The 20,020-nt window shown below is 57.8% G+C and overlaps 1 protein-coding gene across 1 annotated transcript; it reads left to right on the top strand.

Annotated features, from left to right (window-relative positions):
- Positions 1-3,764: 3,764 nt before the first annotated feature.
- Positions 3,765-18,395, top strand: GPR179 (G protein-coupled receptor 179). The gene is made up of 11 exons (XM_045837390.1): positions 3,765-4,641; positions 5,985-6,093; positions 7,785-7,872; positions 8,265-8,500; positions 9,323-9,391; positions 9,786-9,895; positions 10,208-10,446; positions 10,630-10,768; positions 11,371-11,476; positions 12,012-12,158; positions 12,806-18,395. Exons 1-11 carry the CDS (start codon positions 3,848-3,850, stop codon positions 17,879-17,881), a joined length of 7,113 nt encoding a protein of 2,370 aa, XP_045693346.1. The 5' UTR covers positions 3,765-3,847; the 3' UTR covers positions 17,882-18,395.
- The last annotated feature ends 1,625 nt before the right edge of the window (positions 18,396-20,020 follow it).

Raw genomic sequence — 20,020 nt, 5'->3', positions numbered from 1 at the left:
TGCTGTGTCTCCTGCAGCCAGAGAGACCTTTTCAAAATGGAAATGTGTCCATGGCCGGTGATTACAATGCTTCTCGCTTCCCACTGTTTTTCCCATTGTTCTTGGGATAAAAGCATAACTCCTTAAGGAGGCTTTTGGGGTCCTTTGTGATCTGACCCTGCCTCTCTCTGGCCTCATCTCCCACCAAGCTCCCCCTTGTTCTGTCTCCCCTGCAGTTCCACTAGCTCTGTGTCGAGCCTGCACATATACGGCCATTGCAGAAGCTGTTCCCTTTTTTCAAAGGCTTCTCCACCCCACCCCCATCATCACCCCTCCTCACCGCCCCCCGTTTTTTTTTTTTTGCTTAGTAAAGTCCCACTCATTCTTCAGATTGAATTTACTACCTCAGGGAAATAAATCTCCCTGGTGGGACACTTCCTCCTTACTGAGGTCCAGGATCACTCCTTTGCTGCACTTAATTGCACACATATTACTTGTCAACTACCTGTGGGGTTATTTGACTAAAGTCTGTCTTCATTACTAAGCCGTCAGCTCCATGAAGGGCCACATCTGCCCATTGTGGACCCTCCAGGGCCCAGGACTGTTTCTGGGCACAGAGTAGGATCTTGACAATAACCTCACACCTTTTAAGAGTCTCCTGCCCTGGCTGGCGTGGCTCAGTGGATTGAGCACGGGCTGTGAACCAGGCATCGCAGGTTCGATTCCCAGTCAGGGCACATGCCTCATGCCTAGGTTGCAGGCCATGGACCCCAGCAACCACACATTGATGTTTCTCTCTCTCTCTCTCCCCCTTCCCTCTCTAAAAATAAATAAATAAATAATCTTAAAAAAAGAGTCTCCTCATGCAAATTCATCTCATGCAGCACAACAGAATATATATCCTTCCTTGCCCATGAAGAGACTTAATTAAGCTCAGTTATTCACCTAAGATCACACAGTTCAAAATTGAGGTTGCAGTGGTATTTAAAACCAGCTCTGTCTGATGCCAAACATTTTATCCTTTAATCCCTTTCTCTCAGCTACCTCTCAGGCATCACTGAAGTTTCTGGAGAAAAGGAGAAATTTCTGTGGGACCACAGAACCCCTGAGGCCTATGAAGACCACCTAAGATCTCTGGCTGTGTCAGAAAAACTGGCTCTGGAACAGATTACAGGGAGGGGTAATGCAAGGTCTGTAGTTCTGCAGCGCCCTCTGCTGTCCATCTATTTTCTTAGCCCTGGAGAGAGAGGCTGTGTCTGCCACCTGGGGTGTCTCCACCTGCCCAGAGTACACAGAGGCACAAGGGAATGCACACAGGCTCTCTCTAAGGCAGGGCAAGGAGTGCTGCCTCTCTCCACGTCCTTCAATGTCCATGCCTGTGGCTCAGGTCCTGGAAAAAGCATTGAAAATTAAGATCCAAGCAAAGGAAATACAACTTTGTATGACTTGGACTGGGGTGTGTTGAGCGGGTTTTGTGTCTACACGTACCCTTTTCACTAAGGAGTGTGTAAGTGCTCCCTGCAGTGGTAGGACCCTAGTTTTTAAAGTCTGTGAAGAACAATGTGGATCATCTAAACTAGTCCTGCAGTCACTGAAGTCACTCGGCAGTGGGCCAGGCTTCGGGGTTGCAGTGTTGAGTGACACATGCTCAGCTGCCATCCCACTGGGGCTCGCTCCCTTGTTTGAGTCCTAATCAGGCCAATTCCTGGAGGTATGACCAAGGGCAAGCAGTTAAACATCTTTGAACCTGTATTTCATTTGTTAAAAAAAAAAAAAAAGTAGGTCAATAATAATCCCCCTGACAGGGCTGTTGTGGGGATTACATGTAAATGCAAAAACGTTATACGAATGTTAGTTGTTATTAGTGTGAAAAGCTTCTCAAGGGGAAAAGGGGGTATAGTAAAACAACTTACTGCTATGTCTTTACCCAGCGTGTTTTGTTGGCCTTTGCCGATGGTAACCAATAACACCAGGAACCAGGAATGGGTCGCTTGCTCCCTCTGCTCCTCTCGCGGTTAGTGAGCACGCAGAGCCCAAGCAGCCAAGGACAGAGCTACAGAGCCAGAGCCGTGCTGCAGGTCCGACCCCGGTAACCGCTCACTGGCTTCGTGGCCTTGAGAAGGTCACTTTGCTGACATTCAGTTTCAGTTTCCTTCTCTGTCAGAGAAAGGTCTGGACTGCAGGCACTTCTAGTTCCGACATCTTACGGGGTCTGCTGGAGGCTGGTCCTTTAGCGTCGTCTCTTTCCCCCACCCCTTATACCCCCACTTAGGGCTCTAAAGCATAATTGTTTGCTGAGGCCACCTATAAAGTAAGGGAAGTTTTTAGCAACCTCCACCTGTCCCTTCCTACATACACTCAGTGATCTGGGATGTCAGAGGTTGGGGGGGGGGCAGAGAGAGAAGGGAAGGGGCCCAAAGACACAGCCTGTGCATTTGGGGCCAGATCGCCAAGTGCAGAGTGCTCTGCAATGGAAAGGTGATGGAGAAAGGAGGGAGAGGAAGGCAGGGGCTTTGTTCTGTGGCCACCTGCAAGAACCCACATCCTTCTGGTCCAGGGAAGCTGCCTCAGACGAAGTCTAAGCTCTTCAGTCATCGTGGCCAATGGCAGGAATGGCATGAGTGATGAGAAAACCAGAAAGACCAAGGAAGGTAAGGCACAGTTTTCAAGAACAAAAGAAGACAGGACTTCAAATGACCAAATGAAGGCGGAAGAAGCGGAAACAAAACTTTGTGCACTCTCTTGCCCCTGCCCCCACTTGCCCCCACCCCACTGGCTGCGGTTGTTGTTGTTGACTCTGAGATGCAGGAGGGGGGACCCCTGGGTGGGGGAGTGGAGACCTGGTGGAGGCTCCTGCACTGGCGCAAGCCGCAGTGTGGTCCTAGGGAAGTCCCTCCACCTGTCTGAGTTTGACTCACTCCTCTCCAAAGGGGCTTGATTAAGGTCCCCGAGGATGACTAACCAGGCGGTAGTCATGGTTTGAGGGAGCACTGCAGGGGAGTCAGAGCTCTGAGTTTGTGACTCAACTCAAAGTGAGCCCCAAGGTGACCTTGGGAGAGTCTCTGAGCCTCTCTGCTTTTGTGAAATGGGGATGACACTCACCATATGTGGCTTGGGGAAAATGTATTGAGATAATGCACATGAAAAACACTTTGTAAACCGCCACAGTCTGTACAATGACTGACTGTGGTTATATGAAGCTCTCTTTCCCACCTTCACCATCCCCAATCTCAAACCCCAGTTCAGCAGCAGCATAGTGTCGGGGCTACAGGCAGCCAGAGCAGATTGCCAGGAGACACAGCCTGGCCCTTTCTCATGCCCGTCGCAATTGCTGCCAGGAGGCTGAGTGGAGCAGAGGGGTAGAGAGAGGAGCAGGGGCTCATCTGCGGTTGCTATGACACCCCAGCCTGGATTTGCCCATCTCTCCTAATGGAGCAAAGGGCAGAGGGGGGCAGAAAGAGAAAGAGGGAGAGAGGGAAGGACGGGGCCCTTCCTCTCCCCTCCCATCTCTTTCCCTGGCACAGATGTAGGGTGGAGAGTGGGAGGAGGGAGCCTAGATCCTGGATAATAGGGGGAGGAAAGAGTGGTGTGCTGGGATTAAGAGGGTCTTTGATGGGGTCACACCGAGAGCAGAGGAGGGAGAGCCCTCATGCCTACGTCTAGAAGCCAGCTGATGATTTTAGAAAGAAGAAAAACCGGGCGGCACAGCACAGGCAGAGAGAGGGAGGGAGAGGGGAAGAAAGACCACGAGGAAAGGAGTCGGGCAGGCAGGCAGTGCCAGGCTGCAGCCAGCCTCTACCTGGGCTCTCCTGAGCCACCAAATCCCCAGGCAGCCCGGACCCCAGGGTCCCCGAGAACTGCCCCAAGGATGCGCGCCAGGAAAGTGGTTATGTCCCCTCTGGTGTGGGGGCTGCTGGGCTGCCGTCTCCTCTGTGGCTGGGCTCTGAGAACTCTGCGGCCCTTCCACCCTCTGCCCTCGCTGTCCTCCGGAGTCAAGCCAGGATATGAACCCGTGTGGGTGCCCCCTGGGGGTGCTGAAGCAGCCCTGGCCTTTCTCTACTCTGGAGATGCCCAGCAGCTGTTGGGAACTAATTGCAGTGTGCGCTATGAAGCTCAGGGGGCAGAAGCCAGTCCAGGGGTGCCCCCGATCCTAGGGAGGGCAGCAGCCACCATTGCCCAGGCCGCCAATTTCCTCAACATGCTGCTACAAGCCAATGACATCCGCGAGTCAAGCGTGGAGGAGGATGTGGAGTGGTACCAGGCGCTGGTCCGCAGCGTGGCCGAGGGGGACCCGAGGGCCTACCGGGCTTTGCTGACGTTTAACCCTCCACCAGGGGCCAGCCACCCGCCGCTGGCCCTGCAGGCCACCCGAATGGGGGAGGAGACCATCCTTCAGGACTTGTCTGAGAGCAGGGTGCTGGAAGAGAGCCTCACTGAGACCCTGGACACTCCTATCCTGCAGAAACGGGTGCTGACCAATGACCTAGGGACCCTCGGAAGCCCCAAGTGGCCACGGGGGGATGGCTATCTGGGGGACATGCAGCATGTGAGGCTGTCTCCTCCCTTCCTGGAATGCCAGGAGGGCCAGCTTCGTCCTGGCTGGCTTGTCACACTTTCGGCCACCTTCTACGGACTCAAGCCGGACCTCAGCCCGGAGATCAGGTAGGTGGGTTTGTGCAGGATTCGGTGCATTCGCAGGTTCGTTGGGGTGGGGAGCCCAAGTCCACCCAGCTGCACATGGGCTGTTTGGGGTGCGCACGTGTGTTTGGGGGACCCAGATGTGTGTATCTGCCTTCAGCGGTGTGTGTTTGCACTCACCTCTAGGAATCTGTGACTACATGTTGACACATACAGGTGTGAGCATACAGACCGTGTATGAATCACTGTCTCCACACACGATTATGCACATGTGTGGGCACCGATGTGTGGGTATAGCTGGGGGTGGGCCTTGGCCCCTAGGTCTGAGTAGTGGGTACAAGAGGCACAAGGGAGGGCTTCTTCGTGTGGATGAAAATGACAATCCACACAGCAGGCGTCTTAGAGGAGCCAGGCGGGACTTCAGGAGCTAAACCTGCTGCTTTCCGCCAACCCAGAGCTGTGAAAGGCGGCTTTTCCAAGACAAGGGAAATTCTTAGGGGGAGGGTTGAAACCATTGCCCCTTCTGTCCAGGAGTTGGCCAGGGCCCCAGGGTCACTCCCAACGGCTATATTCTTATATCGAGCAGATTCCACTGTCTTGCCTGTCCTGACCCAGGTGCCTGTGATACCCCTCAAACAATCGACCCCCCTCAGTCAGAGTGAAGAGGTGCTTGGGAGCCCTGGTGGGAAGGCGGGAGCCAATGGGCACAGCACTTCAAATCATTCAACAACCGACATTGTTTTACCAGCTCTGTGTCCCCCTTCACTGTCCCCAGCAGGGTCCCCTGCTGCCGGCAGGAAGTCTGGCTCCCTGCCAGCTCTCTGGGCACTTAGCGAGAGCGGGGGCGGGGCGGGGGGGGGTGTTGGGAGCCCTTGGGCCAGGCAGCTCTAACCCTGGGCGCCTCCCTCCCATAGCTGCTTTGCTATAATAAATCCAGACCCGGTTTGGGCAGAGTGAGGGGCAGTTAATAGTTGAGCTCCATGTGTGTGTGTGTGAGTGTGAGTGTGTATACACGCAGTGGGGAAGTGTGAAAATCCCCTTCAGACCGATCACCAAAGTCCCAGCTCCCACATGTCTAGACACGTCCCCTTCCTCTACCAATGTATAGAAACCAGGAAATGCTCGGATGCTGAAAAGTGGAGGGATGGGAGGATGGGGGACCACCTGTGGGGAGAGGGGTTGTTGCCTGCAGACGGTGGGGGTTAGCCGCACTGGAGAGACGGAAGGCCTGCGTGCTCTCTGTCTACACACTGCAGCCGCGGTGCCAGCATCTGCAGCACTTGCACTGCCCGTAGTCTGGGGCCCAAGGACACACGTCCGCCTTGACATCCTTTGCTGTGTCCCTAACTGCTCATTCACTGCCCTAGGGGGCAGGTGCAGATGGATGTAGACGTTCAAAGTGTGGACATCAACCAGTGTGCCAGCGGCCCAGGCTGGTACGCTAACACGCACCTGTGTGATCTCAACAGCACCCAGGTAAGGGTAAGGGGAGGGGTGGGGGCAGCGCGCAGGGTCCTCCCTCCCTCCGCTTTTCCCACCACGGCCACCGCACAGCTCCCAGAAGCGGCTGACAAAGGCACACCAGCCTCTCGGGGCTTCAAGGGAGTTTCTCATGATGAGATAAAAATGAGCTTCCAGGCTTTTAAAAAAAGAGGATGCTTACAGAACCCCCCTCACCCTTCACCTGAGACAACCACTTTCATGTCTTTGAAATAGTGTGCCCCCACCCCTGTCTGCCTTCCCTTCTGGTACTGGGGGCTCCAAAATCCCTTTCCAAGACCATCTTCTGAATCTCTATTAATCATCCCCTTCCCTTCTCCTGGACCACATTGTCAGATCATGTCAACAGAGCTCCAGGCTCCTCCTGGCCCACAAAAGATGCTCAGTAGGTGTTTGCTGAAATAAGTGGAATTGCTGGTTGGGGTGTGGGAGGAATCTAACCTCAGCTGGAGCTGGAAGAGCTCTGGGGCTGGTACAGGTGATGGAACCCAGGCCAGATGCCAGCGGAATCAAAGCCAAGGATGCAGAAGAATCTGGATAATGGAAGCGATGGCTGGTAATCCTGCAAGCCCAGGACCGGGGAACTGGGAGGCCAGTGCACTAATCCACTCCACAGTTACAGTGGCCGCGTGCTTGATCCTGAGCTGACCTGAGGCCAAGGCCAGCCCTGCAGCCTGCTCTGCTGGGAGGTGGGGCCGGTTTGGGCACCTACTGCTCTTCAGGGCACATGTGTTTGCAGCTATGAGCCCAGGGATGGAGAAGGGATCCCAGTGTCCGGTTCCTTTCAAGCCCAAGCCACAGTCACACCTCTGGGCAGGCTTTGTCTGATTGTGCAGCCTGTGGCGGGAGCAGACCGTGTTCCACTGGTCTGGGCACAGGGGAAAGGTGGGCCACAGTGCCAGAGGCGGCACCCTTTCATCTTTCTTGGTGAGAGTCGGGCTGGATATAGAATCTCTGAGTGTTTACCCCTCGCTTCGCCTAATGCTGCCTGTTCCTGGCCACTCCCTACGGCAGATCTGGCCTCATCCATGGGCTCATCTTCCTCGCCTGACTCTGAGGTCTGCTCTGTCCCCTGCTGGGTAAACATTAATGGGCGGAGGCAGAATAAAGAGCTGGCCTTGGCATCCCACCAGCCTGGCATTGGCCTGGCATTAGGGCTGGGGAAAGCAGTCCCGTGCTGAAGCCAGATGGCCCCTGACAGAGGAAGCCGCTCCTCTGCGGGAGCCTTCTCAACCCACCTGTGTGCCAAAAAGGGAGGCTGACGGGACCCTCTGAAGCAGGATGTAGGTACACAGGTGTGGCTGGGCTCGGAGCTCTTCCTGCTTGCACCTCCCGCAGCACCTCGTTCTAGCAGCAGCTGGGTCCTGCGAAATGGGATCTGTGAGGCTCCTGTCCCCACTGGTCTGAACAAAAGGGTGATCTAGCCCCATACTCTTTGCTTGGGAGTCTCTTTAAGAAGAGGGGTAGTGTGGGTGGGGTAGAGTGGGGTTCCCATAGAGGGAAGGCTTCCCTACGAGCAGAGAGGGGCTTCTGGGGAAGTTCCTTAGTGTGTGGACCCAGGTGCGATGGATAGAAAAGTAGACAGATGGATCATCCATCTCTTCCTGGGAGGGAAAGCCCCATACACATATCATCGTTGTGGTTTGTTTGTTTTTCCGTTCCCACAGTGCATCCCTCTGGAGAGTCAGGGCTTTGTCCTTGGCCGCTACCTCTGCCGCTGCCGACCAGGCTTCTATGGGGCAAGCCGTTCTGGGGGTATGTACCTGGAGAGGGCCAGGCAGGCGTTTTATAGGCTGGGCTTGTTGGAGGAGAGTATCTGGGCAAGGCAGGCTCAGGCAAGACACTGGGTGGTTTCCTCCCAGGCGGAGAGAAACCGAAGGGGCAGGCAGGATCTGGTTTGAGGATGAGCCCGTAACATGCCAGTCTGCTGCAAGCTGACCTTGCAGTGAGCCCTGACTTGGCATCACCTCTTCCCGTTACCCTCCCCTCCCTTGGGAGCGCCCGCGTCTTCATCCCTCCCCTCCTGACCCCAGGAGGCCGCCAAAGGAGGGTAGGGAGAGGGCCGGGCTGACTGTTGGGACAGAAGGCTAGCATCTCAGGATGCCCCAGCCATGCCCCTCTCCCTGCACCCATCTCGTTCTGTACAGGGTCCGAGGAGAGTGCCGCCCAGCCTACTGAGCAATCTGCATCACCACAAGGCAGCTCCGGGAGGCTGCTTCGGTGCCAGCCATGTGCCGAGAGCTGCACCAGCTGCAGGGATGCCACACCTTGCCTGGTGGAGGAGGCCTTGGCGCTGCGGACAGCAGTGTTGGCCTGCCAGGCCTGCTGCATGCTGTCCGTCTTCCTGAGCATGCTGGTTTCCTACCGCTGCCACCGGAGCAAGGCAAGGAAGGCGCTGCGTCTGTCTCTGCACACACGTGCTACCCAGCTTGCACCCCTAGCATCAGCTGGAGACCAGAGGCTATCTAAGACTAGAATTTGGGAGAAATAGGTTCTGGTCTTGATTATTAATCGAACACGCTATGTGACATTTGGCAAGTGACCTCACCACCTTAGACGTGTTTCCTCACCTGGAAAATGAAAGCATTGGATGTTGATTCAAACCTGGAGCTCCCAGGTGAACGGAGGCAGCAGGCATGTAAACAAAAATAACAGCGCAACAAGACAGAGGCGAGGATGGAGTTAATGGAGTTATGTGTCAGTTTCTTTGGCGGCTCAGAGAAAGGACCCGGTTGTCCAGCCTGAGCTGGCACGGGGAAGACTTTCTGGAGAAAGTGACATTTTAGCCAGACTTAAAGGACAACCGGATGGTTACAGGGCAGGGGGGCGGGGTATCTAGACAAGGGAGCAGCCTGAACTCAAGCTTGGAGAAATGCAGGAGGTACCTTCTAGCTCCAGCAGCTTCTGATCTGAGCCCAGGTTTGCAGCAAGGCCCAGGCTGGGGTTGGAGGGAGAATGGGGCTAGGCTGCCGGGGTCTGAAACCTGGGCCTTCGCCAGGCTTTTAGTGCCAGGGAAACTAAGCCTGTGGTGGGAATAGGGGTGTGGCTGTGGGTGGAAGGTGAAGCCAATGTCATGGGGTGAAGTCTTAGCCCAGGGCCACTGAGTGACCCCTAAAACAGGCCTAAGACCCTCCCACACCATCGTCCAGGCTCTGTCCTCCCACTGACTGCCCTGCTTACTTGCCTCTTGTTCCTGGGTTCACAGAGGATCCGGGCATCCGGAATTGTCCTGCTGGAAACCATTCTTTTTGGATCCCTGCTGCTTTACTTCCCTGTGAGTTTGCGGCAAGAAGCCAACCCCCACCTCCCAGGGTCCCCACAGCCCCAGCGTGGTGCCCTCCAAACCCCAGAATGCTTCCTCCTCTCTGCCCTCTTGGGAGGATTCAGAGACTTCCAGATGCCCCTACTCAGACTCCCAAGTGGCAGACTGGACTAGTGAGCTCTAGAAGCAAAGAGTCCGAGCTTAAAAGAGCTCTGTGTCCTGCTGTGTGACTTAGGACAAGGTACCTAATCTCCCTGATTCTTGAGCTGCTTAAGCTAATGGAGAGCACAGGTGATGCTGCTTCTATTGCAAGACTGTGAGGGGATCCACGCTGTGCTGAGCGTAGGCCTGCCGCACAGTGGGAGCTCGGTGGAAAGCAGCCATTGCCCCCCACCCCCCTCACCAGGTCTTCATCCTGTACTTCAAGCCCGGTGTATTCCGCTGCATTGCTCTCCGCTGGGTCCGGCTGCTGGGTTTTGCCCTCGTCTATGGCACCATCATACTCAAGCTGTACAGGTAGGGCTGGAGCAGATCTTGCTCTCGTGCTGTCATTCCTGGCCACCCCAGCTCATTGATGGAACGGAGTTCTTCACAGTGAGACTCTTGCCAGTTCCACCACCATGTCCCCAAAGCCTGCCTGCATCACCATAGTCACTATAGTCCTCCCTTCCACGTCATTTTCCCCGGGGGGTAAGGAGGCAGCAAGCCATGGAAGGGGTGGGAAGACAGGTATATGTGGGCGTTAGGGGAGCAATGGCCAGAGGACAGAGCCCTGGCCCCGTCTCCTTGGTTCCCCCTCCCCCGCCACCCATTGTCTATGCCTTGTAGAGTGCTCCAGCTGTTTCTGTCTCGGACGGCCCAGCGGGGCCCCCTCCTAAGCAGCGGGCAGCTGCTCCGGCGTCTGGGACTGCTTCTGCTGCTGGTACTGGGCTTCCTGGCTGTGTGGACAGTGGGGGTCCTGGAGCGAGGCATCCTGCACACGCCCCTGGTGACCCGAGGCCACACTCCCACGGGCCGCCACTTCTACCTCTGCCACCATGACCACTGGGACTACATCATGGTTGTGGGTGAGTTGCTTTCACTGAGCCTAGTCTCACTCTGGCCCCTGATTCTGCACCTCCGCGGGTCCTCTGGTCCTGCTCCTCCCACCTTGGATCCGGACCCCTGGCTCAGGTTCCCCCCAGCAAGCCCTAGAGAGAAAGGGGGGGGGTCTGGCCGCTAAGGCAGTGCCCCTCACTGCTTCCCCACAGCCGAGATGCTGCTCCTGTGCTGGGGCAGCTTCCTCTGCTACGCTGCCCGGGCTGTGCCCTCAGCTTTCCACGAACCACGCTACATGGGCATCGCCCTGCACAACGAGCTGCTGCTCTCCGCTGCCTTCCATGCAGCCAGGTGAGGATGGGCCCTCTACCCACGACTCCTCCCCACCTAACACTACTCCTCGCTCCTCCCTGACGAGGACTGTACCCCCTTCCCAGGGCCACCCTTGCAACACTGCTAGGTGAGGAAGGCCCCCGACCTGTACTCTCTCCCTACCCCACATACCCCTCCTGCACCCCATGTCTCACCCACACCCAAGCAGAGGAAGCACCCTGCCACACTCGCTCAGCTTTCTGCCTTCTCCCGCCTCACACCGCAGCTGACCCAGCAGCTTGCCTGCTGTGTGTCCCTATGGACCTGGCCCTGTGGTGGAGGCAGAATCCGTCCACAAGTTGGTCCACAACAGAGTTGTGGGGCACAAGTCTGTACTACAGGCAGCCAGAGAAGGCCAGCTAGAGTGTTCCGGGAGGGCTTCTCAGAGACAGGTGTGAACGTGAGCCTTAAGGTAGGACCCACACCCCAGAGAGGGCAAGAAGAAGGAAGAGTACCCTCCTCGACCCGCCAGCACCTCCACAGAGATCAGGGCTGGGGCTGGGACAAGGGGGACTGGTGGGGAGGGAGAGACCACGCCCACCCACAGATAAGAATCTCCCTCCCTCCCATCACACTCTCAGGTTTGCGCTGGTTCCCTCCCTGCACCCGGACTGGACCCTCCTCCTCTTCTTCTTCCACACGCACAGCACAGTCACCGCCACTCTGGCCCTGATCTTCATCCCTAAGGTGAGGTCTTCCCGCTTCTGGATATAAGGCAGAAGCCCAGCCCCTGTCCGGGGCACGGTGGAGCTGCTGTGACAGCAGCGCCCTCTCCAGGTCAGGGTGAGGATGACACCCTGCGGGTGCGTGGGCTCTGATCAACTGGAGTCCCAAGCAAGGAGCTCACTTCCGGGAGGGTGGGGGAGGAGGCCTCCAACCCCTGGGCGAGGGAAATAAGACCTAGGACTGGAGGGGTCCTTGTTACACAGCTTTAAGGTTGGCGGGCTGTGAAAATCAGCACAGGAGCCGCTACAGCGAGCAGTGGAGAGCTGAGGACATGGCTGGGGGTTGCAGGGGCAGGAGGCTGAGACCCCGTGGTCTCTAAGCGAGAGAAGATCAGGAAAGATGAGAGGAAGCGAAAGTCTTTGGACCCCGGAATTCTGAATCCGAGAGGGGGTGAAGATTCATGAAGGACCGATGTATTCCATTAGGCGGGTGGAGGAGGCGTGAACAGGGAGGCAAAGAGAGTCTTTTTCCCAATCGTGCCCATTTCCCCGGCCAGTTCTGGAAGACGGGGGCGCCTCCCCGGGAGGAGATGGTGGACGAGGTGTATGAGGATGAGCTGGACCTGCAGCGCTCGGGCTCCTACTTCGACAGCAGCACTGCCTCGGCGTGGAGCGAGCGCAGCCTGGACCCTGGAGACATCCGGGTAGATACCGCCCCCTGCCTCCGTTTGGGGTCTGCTTTCAGGGACTGGCAGGGAGCCGGCTGCCCTGCTCCGAGCTTTCCCTTTCTCTGAGATGGGCCTCCCTCCAATGTCTATCATGGCCCAGAGCTACCTCCCCACCTTTATGTAAAGAAGGCCACACATAACCCCAGTGAAAAGACCCCAAAGGCGGAGCTCTAATTCCCCATGTCCCCCACGGCATGCAGCAGGGGCATCACAAGGGGCGGACTAAGAAGCCCAAGTTCCCAGCACACAGGGCAGGTGGTGACTCTAGTGTCAGCTGTGCAGGCAGCGCGGGCAGTGAGTGGCTACCAAGGGCTTCCGTACCAGGACCCCCTTTCCCTGGACCTGGCTGTCTTAGAAAAAGGAAGTCCCCCCTGAGTCTTACATCAGGAGAGCGTCCATACTCTCATTTTTCTGCTTAGGGAAGGCGTTACAGTCAAGGGAACCCTAATGAGGGGCTCAGGGCTCAGTGAGCAGGGCCCACTGCTTGGTGGGAAATAGATCCCCCCACTCTGAGAAAATGGTCTTAATAAGGGCTGAGGGGGGAAATGGTGCAGCCAGGGGGTGGCGACTAGCCGGTTCATCCCAATGTCAGCTCCACTCTCCTTGCTCCTCCCGGCCCCCAGGACGAGCTGAAGAAACTCTACGCCCAGCTAGAGGTCCACAAGACCAAGGAAATGGCTGCTAACAACCCCCACCTGCCCAAGAAGCCGGGCAGCTGGCGCCAGAGCCTGGGCCGGTCCTTGGTCAGGTACCTGGCTGAGTTCCCGGAGACCCTGGCCCGGCAGCACTCCCGGGACTCGGGCTCCCCCGGCCGCGGCAGCCTGCCCAGCTCCTCCCGCCGCAGGCTGCTCAGCTCCAGCCTCCAGGAGCCCGAGGGGCCGCCGGCCCTGCGCAAGTCCCACAGCACCTATGACCGCAGCCCCCGCAGGGAGCGGGACGCCCCTCTCCTCGACTCCCTGCCCAGGAGGAAGCTGGCCAAGAGGACCTCTCGGGCAGAGAGCCGGGAGTCAGAGGAGGGGCCACCCGCCCTGGGCTTCAGGTCGGCCAGTGCCCACAACCTGACAGTGGGAGAGAGGCTCCCCAGAGCGCGGCCCGCCTCACTGCAGAAGTCGCTCAGCGTCATGGCTGGCTCCAGTGAGAAGGCCCTGCTCGTGGCCAGCCAGGCCTACCTGGAGGAGACCTATCGGCAGGCAAAGGAGCAAGAGGAGAGAAGGAAGGCAGAGGCGGCCTTGGCGAGCCCAGCTCAGAGGCCATCGGCCAGGAGGCTGGAGCCAGCGCGAGGGGCGCCTCTGTCAGCCCCACCTTCCCCTGCCAGGAGCCGCAGCAGGGACAGCTCCTGGGCCTCTGGGCGGCTTCCGGAGGCGGCTGGGGGCAGGCTGCCCCACCCACCCATCCAGCACCAGCTCTCCACACCCACCAAAGCCCTGTCCGGGGCTAGCCTGAGGGAACCAAGGATGCTGTCTCCCACTCCCACCTTAGCTCCGGCTCTGATACCAGCTTCGGCCCCGGTTCTGGTCCCAGTCCCTGCCCTAGCACAAGTCCCAGTCACCCCCCAAAGCCCCAGCTTTCTCACCTTCATCTGCCCCTGGGAGAATGCAGAACTGCCAGTCAAGAAAGAAAATGTGGCACAAGAAGGCTCGTCGGGGCCAGAGCGAGGCAGCCACTCCCCTGCCCCGGCTCGCGCCAGGCTCTGGAGGGCCCTCTCGGTTGCAGTGGAGAAAAAGCGTGCTGGGGAGAATGGGATGGACACGGAGGACAGGTGTCTCCAGGGGGAAACTGATGACGTGGGGGAAGACAAGTCCAAGATCTTCCCTAAATCGCACAGCCTCAAGACCCCTGTTCAGCAGGGCTCCGTGCGCAGCCTGGGGCTGGCTATCAAAGCTCTGACCCGCTCCCGGAGCACACACAGGGAAAAGGAGAGCGGGGAGGGGAGTCCCGAGGGGGAGAAGGGCAGAGCTGGGGGAGAGGGAGTGGGTGCGTGCCCCAGATCCCCCAGGCTGGGCGGGCGCAAGGCGGTGAGTAAGCAGGCGGCCCTGGCCCCCTGCGAAGACGAGGAGTCCCTGCAGAACCAGCAGAATGCTCACACCAGCAGGATGCTCCGCGTCTGTCACCAGGAGGGCAGCAGGGAACAAGACGACGGAGGCAGGAGGACACCCCAGGGTCAAGGGGAGGGCAGTGTTGAGAGAGCAGGTAAAACAGGGCCTGCCACGCCGAGGCAGGTCAGGCAGGGCACGGTTGAGGACAGAAATGCTGAGCGAGCCAAAGAAGCCCCCGGAGGGCGGCAGGAACGGCTCAGAGCTGGCCCGCAGCCCGCGGGCAGTGCTGACTGCTGGGTGGCAGAGGTGTGCCCCTGGGAGGTTGCCGCGTCAGAAACGGGTCTGCCTGCCGGTAACAAGGCTGACATCTGCCCCTGGGAGGTGAGTGAAGGAGGCCTCGGGAGCGGGGCATTGAGACAAGACCCAGATGACTCCCAAGAAGACAGAAGGAAAGCCCCAGAAGAATCAGAGCCCAGACATGTGGCTGCCGTTGCTCAGAAAAAGCCTGAAAGGCTGGGCAGGGGGCAGGAGGCGGTGTGTCCCTGGGAGAATGCCGATCCCAGGGGCCTGTCCCCTCGGCCAGCCCCTCGGGACTCTGAGCGAACCCAGGGCAGGTCGGAGCCAGGGGGCAGCGTGGAGGTCAGAGAGGCGGAGAGGTGTCCGCAGAAAGTCACAGGCCCGGAAGCTGGTACGCCTGACTTCGCCAAGGCCGAGCTCTGTCCTTGGGAGGAAGGTGAAGGAGAGAAGGAGAAACCGGCCCATAAGGGAGTGAAGAAACTTGCCCAGGAAAAGCAGAAAGCCCCCAAGAAAACCACCTTCTGGAAAGAACAGAAACCTGGCAGAGACTTGGAGTCTGTTTGTTTGTGGGAGAGCACTGATTTCCGCGGCCCCTTAGCAATCCCAACTGAGGCCCTGGGAGCCCCCCAGGGCTCGGGGGGCCCTGCGGAGGTGTGTCCGTGGGAGGCAGGAGAGGCTCCCGCCCTCAGGAAGGCAGAGGTCTGTCCCTGGGAGCTGAGTGCTGAGGTGGTGCGTCAGGGGGTGGGCGGAGAAGCTCTCCAAGGAGAGGGGCAAGCCTCCAGAAAAGGGCTCCTTGGAGAGATGGGGGGACAAACTGGGAAGGCAGTGCAGACACCCAGTGCACGGGAGGGGTCCGTGTGCCCCCGGGAGGGCATAGACTGTGGGCCCTCCAGCCCATGTGTGGACAATTCCTCACCCAGAGCTGGTGGCCGACTCCTCAGCGATGGAGGAAGCCGAGCCACGCAGGTCTGTCCGCGGGAAGACCTCAGGCCAGAGGTAAAGGCAACCGCACCTGCCAAAGCAGAAATCGGTCCCTGGGAGGGAAACGAGAGCACAGAGGACTGGATGTCGAGACAGGCACCCAAAGGAGAAGAACCCCAAAAGGACAAGGAGGAAATGCCTGAAACGTCAGGAATCAAAGATGTCACAGCTCGGGAAAAGCCTGAAGGACAGCTCCAAGGGCAGGAAGTAGCCTGTTCCTGGGGGAGTGTGGACCCTGGCGGCTTTCCCCCACCACCTCGAGACATAGACAGACCCGAGGCCAGTCTCCAGGTGGCAGGTGGGGCGGGAAGCCAAAGGGCTGCCATCTGTCCGTGGGACGTGGAGGACAGACTGTCTGCGGAGAAGGCAGAGGTCTGCCCCTGGGAGGCGACTGCCGGAGCAGGGGAGGGACGGGCTTCGGGACTGGAGGCCGTGAGGAAATCGCCCAACGTTGCAGAAAAGGATCCTGCAGACTCTGAGCCCGGCTGGACAGCTGTCACTGCTCCGAAGAAGCCAGGGAGGCCGGCCCGGGAGTGGGAGGCGGCCTGTCCCGGGGACAGGGTGGGTCCAGGGGACAGCTCTCGGCAGTTGGGCACTGCACGCACTGACCGACCGAAGGCTGGGTTCCAGGAACCGGGCCCTGCGGGGCGCAGGCCGGCTGAGGTGTGCCCCTGGGAAGTGGAGGAAGCGTCTGCCAGTGAAAGGGCCAAGATCTGTCCCTGGGAGGTGACTGAAGGAGCTCCTGGGGAGGGTCTGGAGCAAGAGGAGGGGAACGGTTCAGCAGCAGGGCAGAGGGAGCAAACTCCAGAAAGGGGGACACTCGGCTCCCTGGAAGGCCTATCAAGAGGAGGGATGAGACTGAGTCAGCAGCAGGCAGCTGTCTGTCCTTGGGAGGAGGACCTGAGGAGACCCTGTGCCCGGGCCTCCGAGGTCTCGGGCTCCTTCGGCGGCATGAGGAGCAAAGGGGTGGAGGAGCATTCCGTGGAAGTCAGTGATGAGGTGGCAGGGAAAGGGGACCTGATGATACAAGACCCCAAAATGGGTTCCCTCCAAGAACAGGTAACCCAAGAAAGAGCTCCGTCTTCAGAAGCAGGAGGCCCTGCTGCAGATGGGAGAAAAGCAGAAAATGAGCTACAGTCTGTCTGTCCACGGGAGAGCACGGCCCCAGGGGTCTCTTCCTCCCAGCCCGGGAGTCACTGCCACGGCCGTCCGCGAGCTGGTGCTCAGACACAGGTTGGCGTTGGGGACGGGCGCGCCGAGCTGTGCCCATGGGACGCTCCTGCCCCAGACGCTCATCGGCCTAACGGCAGCGCCAAAGCGGAGGTCTGTCCCTGGGAGGTGACTGAAAGGCTCCCTGAAGAAGGAGTGTCCATACGGAATGGGAAAGGGGGCGAGGGGAGAGCCTCAGACAAACCAGAGCCCAAAGTTGGGGCAGTTCAGAGAAAGCCAGAGCAGGCAGACAGGAAACGGGAGGCCGTGTGTCCCTGGGACAGCCAAGACGGTGGAGGTCTGTCTCCACAGCCAGACCCACGAGCTTCTGACAGAGGCAACGGGACTCCGGAGGCAGCAGGCAATGTGGAGGCCAGGGTGGCAGAAGTGTGTCCGTGGGAAGCAGTAGAGGTGCCCTCAGCCCAGCGAGCGGAAGTCTGCCCTGGGGACGCAAGTGAAGCAGAAGTGGAGGAAGGTGGCCTGGAACAGGCGGTGGAGAGAAAGCCCCCAGGGCAGGGAGAGCTGCTCCTTCAAAAGGCAGGGTCTGGAGGGACTGAAGAACACTTCTCAAAAGCAGCGGCAAAGGGCAGCGGGGAGCAGGGAACTGCCCGCCCCCGGGAAGGCACGGGTCTGGGGCCGCTCTTCCCCCAGCCAGATGCTCTGGACGCAGACCAAGCCACAGTCAGTGCCCACGGGGCAAGTAGTACAGGGGGCAGGATGGCAGAGCTGTGCCAGTGGGAAGTCACAGATCCAGAAGGAAATAGCATAAAGGGCACCATGGCAGACATCTGTCCTTGGGGGGGACCTGGAGCCCCACCTGAGGGATCTGGCCTCCTGGCTTTAACAGCAACTCGGACCGAAATATTTTCCCCCGGTGACCCTGAGAACCCGCCATGCCTTTCGGTCCAAAGGCCTCTGGGTTGCTTCCTTCCAGAAAGCAAAAGCCCCCGCCCCAAGGTGAGTGAGCCAACCGGTTCTTTTATTCTGGGAGATTTCAGAGAATTCCAAGGACCTTCAGGAGTTGGGCCAAGGACCAGCGTAACCCCAGGTCCAAGTCTCCAAGAGGCCGAGGCTCAGAATTCTTCTTCCCTAACTGAAGACCAAGGAGAAGAGGCTTCCAAAGCTCCACATGAAGAACTCGCCCCTCCAACTGTTTATCCCTGGGACTGGGAGTAATGATTCCCAGTTTAAACTGGGGTGAGGTCAAACATCGGGTGGCTGGCTTTCAACAGCCAAGGTTCCTTCCCAAGTCCTAGAGCTGAAACAAAGATGCCTGGCCACTTCTGGTCTCTGGGAAGGTCAGAGACAAATTACACAAGAAGGGTGCAGCTCGACCCCCGACAGGAAGTTGCACCCTCTCTTCACTTCCAGTTCTTCCTGCGGTAGGGAACAGAGCCTAGGCCCTCGGCTTCTGAGGAACCCTCCTGTCCAGCTGGGGCATTCAGCACAAGCCATCCGTGTCTAGACACTCACTTGGAAAGCCAAGTTGGGGACGAAAAGAGGTCAGCAATGCCCCAACCACATTTTCTTATAGGGAGACCTTATTGTTGTCTGCAGTCTACAAAGAAGATGTTTTTGTTGTTGTTTTTTTGAGAAGAAACGAAATCATGCAAGGCAATGGCTACATAGGAACTGAGGGTCACAGGTTATGGTCACCATAGGAAGCTTAGGAAGCCACTTAATTCAAGATAAATAAAAGGAAAAACCTAAATGGCTCAGAAGGTGTGGCTGGTGTGACTCAGTGGATTGAGTGCTGGCCTGGGAACTGAAAGGTTGGTGGTTCAATCCCCAGTCAGGGCACGTGCCTGGGTTTTGGGCTAGGTCCCCTGTTGGGGGCCTGTGTGAGGCAACTGACTGAAGTTTCTCTCCCTCTTTCTCCCCTCTCTAAAAATAAGTAAAATCTTAAAAAAATAAATAGCTCAAAAGTCATACCTGGAATGCCTTCAAGATCTTGTCATTTTGACTTTGGATCTCCAGTGTCTGCTTAACTGACCCTCACCTGCCCCGCCCGACTACCGAAGCAGAGCCCATCTCTCACACCCCTATCACCTGGCACCCAGAGCAGGACTGGAGACAGAGCAGGGAAGGCAAGGCAATCAGTCCAGGCCCTCCCCATGCTGGCCGAGGTCGGCTTTTCCCTTCCAGACACCCTGCCTTTCGGGTTAAGTAGCCTGCCTCTTGCTAGCTTTTTCCGACAGCCTCCCCTTCTTCCTGTCCCCACCTTTGCCAGTCTCCAGAGTTCACCTCACCGGCTCTCTCTCCCCCTCCTCGTCTGTCAATGCTGTCATTAAAGAGACCGCTCTCTGCTGTCGATGCAACTGGAGCCAGGAGGAATCTCTGGTTCTGAGGCGAGAACCAGTCCAAATCACCTGCTCAGTAACGAGAGGCCCGCGTCGGTCTCCATCCGAGAAGCCCGGGAAAGAAAGGAGGTGCTGTTCGCAGCCAGCACTGGGGCCGCCCTCAGAAGGAGCAGTGCCACAGGGCAGGTCGGAGGCCTGAGGGCCGGGGAAGGGGCATCGCGTACACACAAAGCCTCTTTCTCAGGGAGCTCTCCCTTGGTCTTAGCTTGGCTCTATTCTCCCAAGTCAGTTCAGGCTACCCCTACTTAAGCAATCCTAGATAACAGAGTGCTGGAATTAGATGACACCACCAGAGGGAAATGAAAGAGAAAAACATTGGTCAAAGAAGTCCCAGGACTGGCAGGGGTGAGCAGGGGTGGGGACAAGCAGGCGAAACATGGCAGACCTGGGAGAGGCACTAAAGACAGCGGGAAACCCGCCTGCTAACTGGACACTGATGCCATTTACGAGGAGGAAAGGCCAAATAGACCAAACACCCAAGGGGGAAGAAACGAGTCCGCATGTGAACGCTGCGGGCAGATGCAGCACATCACAGAAAAAGTAGCACACGTTCTGGTCCCAAAGAGGAGGAAAAGGAATGGAGTAACCCGCTTTTGCAGGGACTAGATACCCTTGTTTCCGTGTCTGGGCCCTTGCACTTACCCAGGTCCCTTGCCCTGGCCTTTCAGGGAAGTAAGAAGTGTGTTGTTGCTCTGGGCTCTGGCTGGTTAACCCCACGGCTTCCGTGCCAATGCAAATTTCGCTAACTGGCACCTCAGAACAATCCCATCAGGTCTGGTCTAGCTGGGAACAAAAACATTGTCCCTGTACTCACTGCTGTGAAATAAACCTTGGGGGAAAAAAATAATGCTTTTTCTTGGCAGTTAGTTCTAGCGTATTCATTACAGTGATTTTTTTTTCAATGTTTTTAAACATGAACAGGAAGAAAAACAATGCCTGCTCTGGAGCCCAAGGT

The sequence above is a fragment of the Phyllostomus hastatus genome, unplaced genomic scaffold (genome assembly GCF_019186645.2).
Source record: "Phyllostomus hastatus isolate PE091 unplaced genomic scaffold, TTU_PhHast_1.1 phas_contig_210, whole genome shotgun sequence".
Classification (NCBI taxonomy): domain Eukaryota; kingdom Metazoa; phylum Chordata; class Mammalia; order Chiroptera; family Phyllostomidae; genus Phyllostomus; species Phyllostomus hastatus.
The sequence above is the reverse complement of the archived record's forward strand: the minus strand, read 5'-3'. Positions and strand labels throughout refer to the sequence as shown.

Excerpts from the sequence above, each read along its gene's own strand:
- GPR179 (XM_045837390.1), top strand. The coding sequence starts at position 3,848 with ATGCGCGCCAGGAAAGTGGTTATGTCCCCTCTGGTGTGGGGGCTGCTG. Across the intron at positions 7,873-8,264 it reads TGGGGCAAGCCGTTCTGGGG|GGTCCGAGGAGAGTGCCGCC; the intron begins GTATGTACCTGG and ends CGTTCTGTACAG. Across the intron at positions 9,896-10,207 it reads ATCATACTCAAGCTGTACAG|AGTGCTCCAGCTGTTTCTGT; the intron begins GTAGGGCTGGAG and ends TATGCCTTGTAG.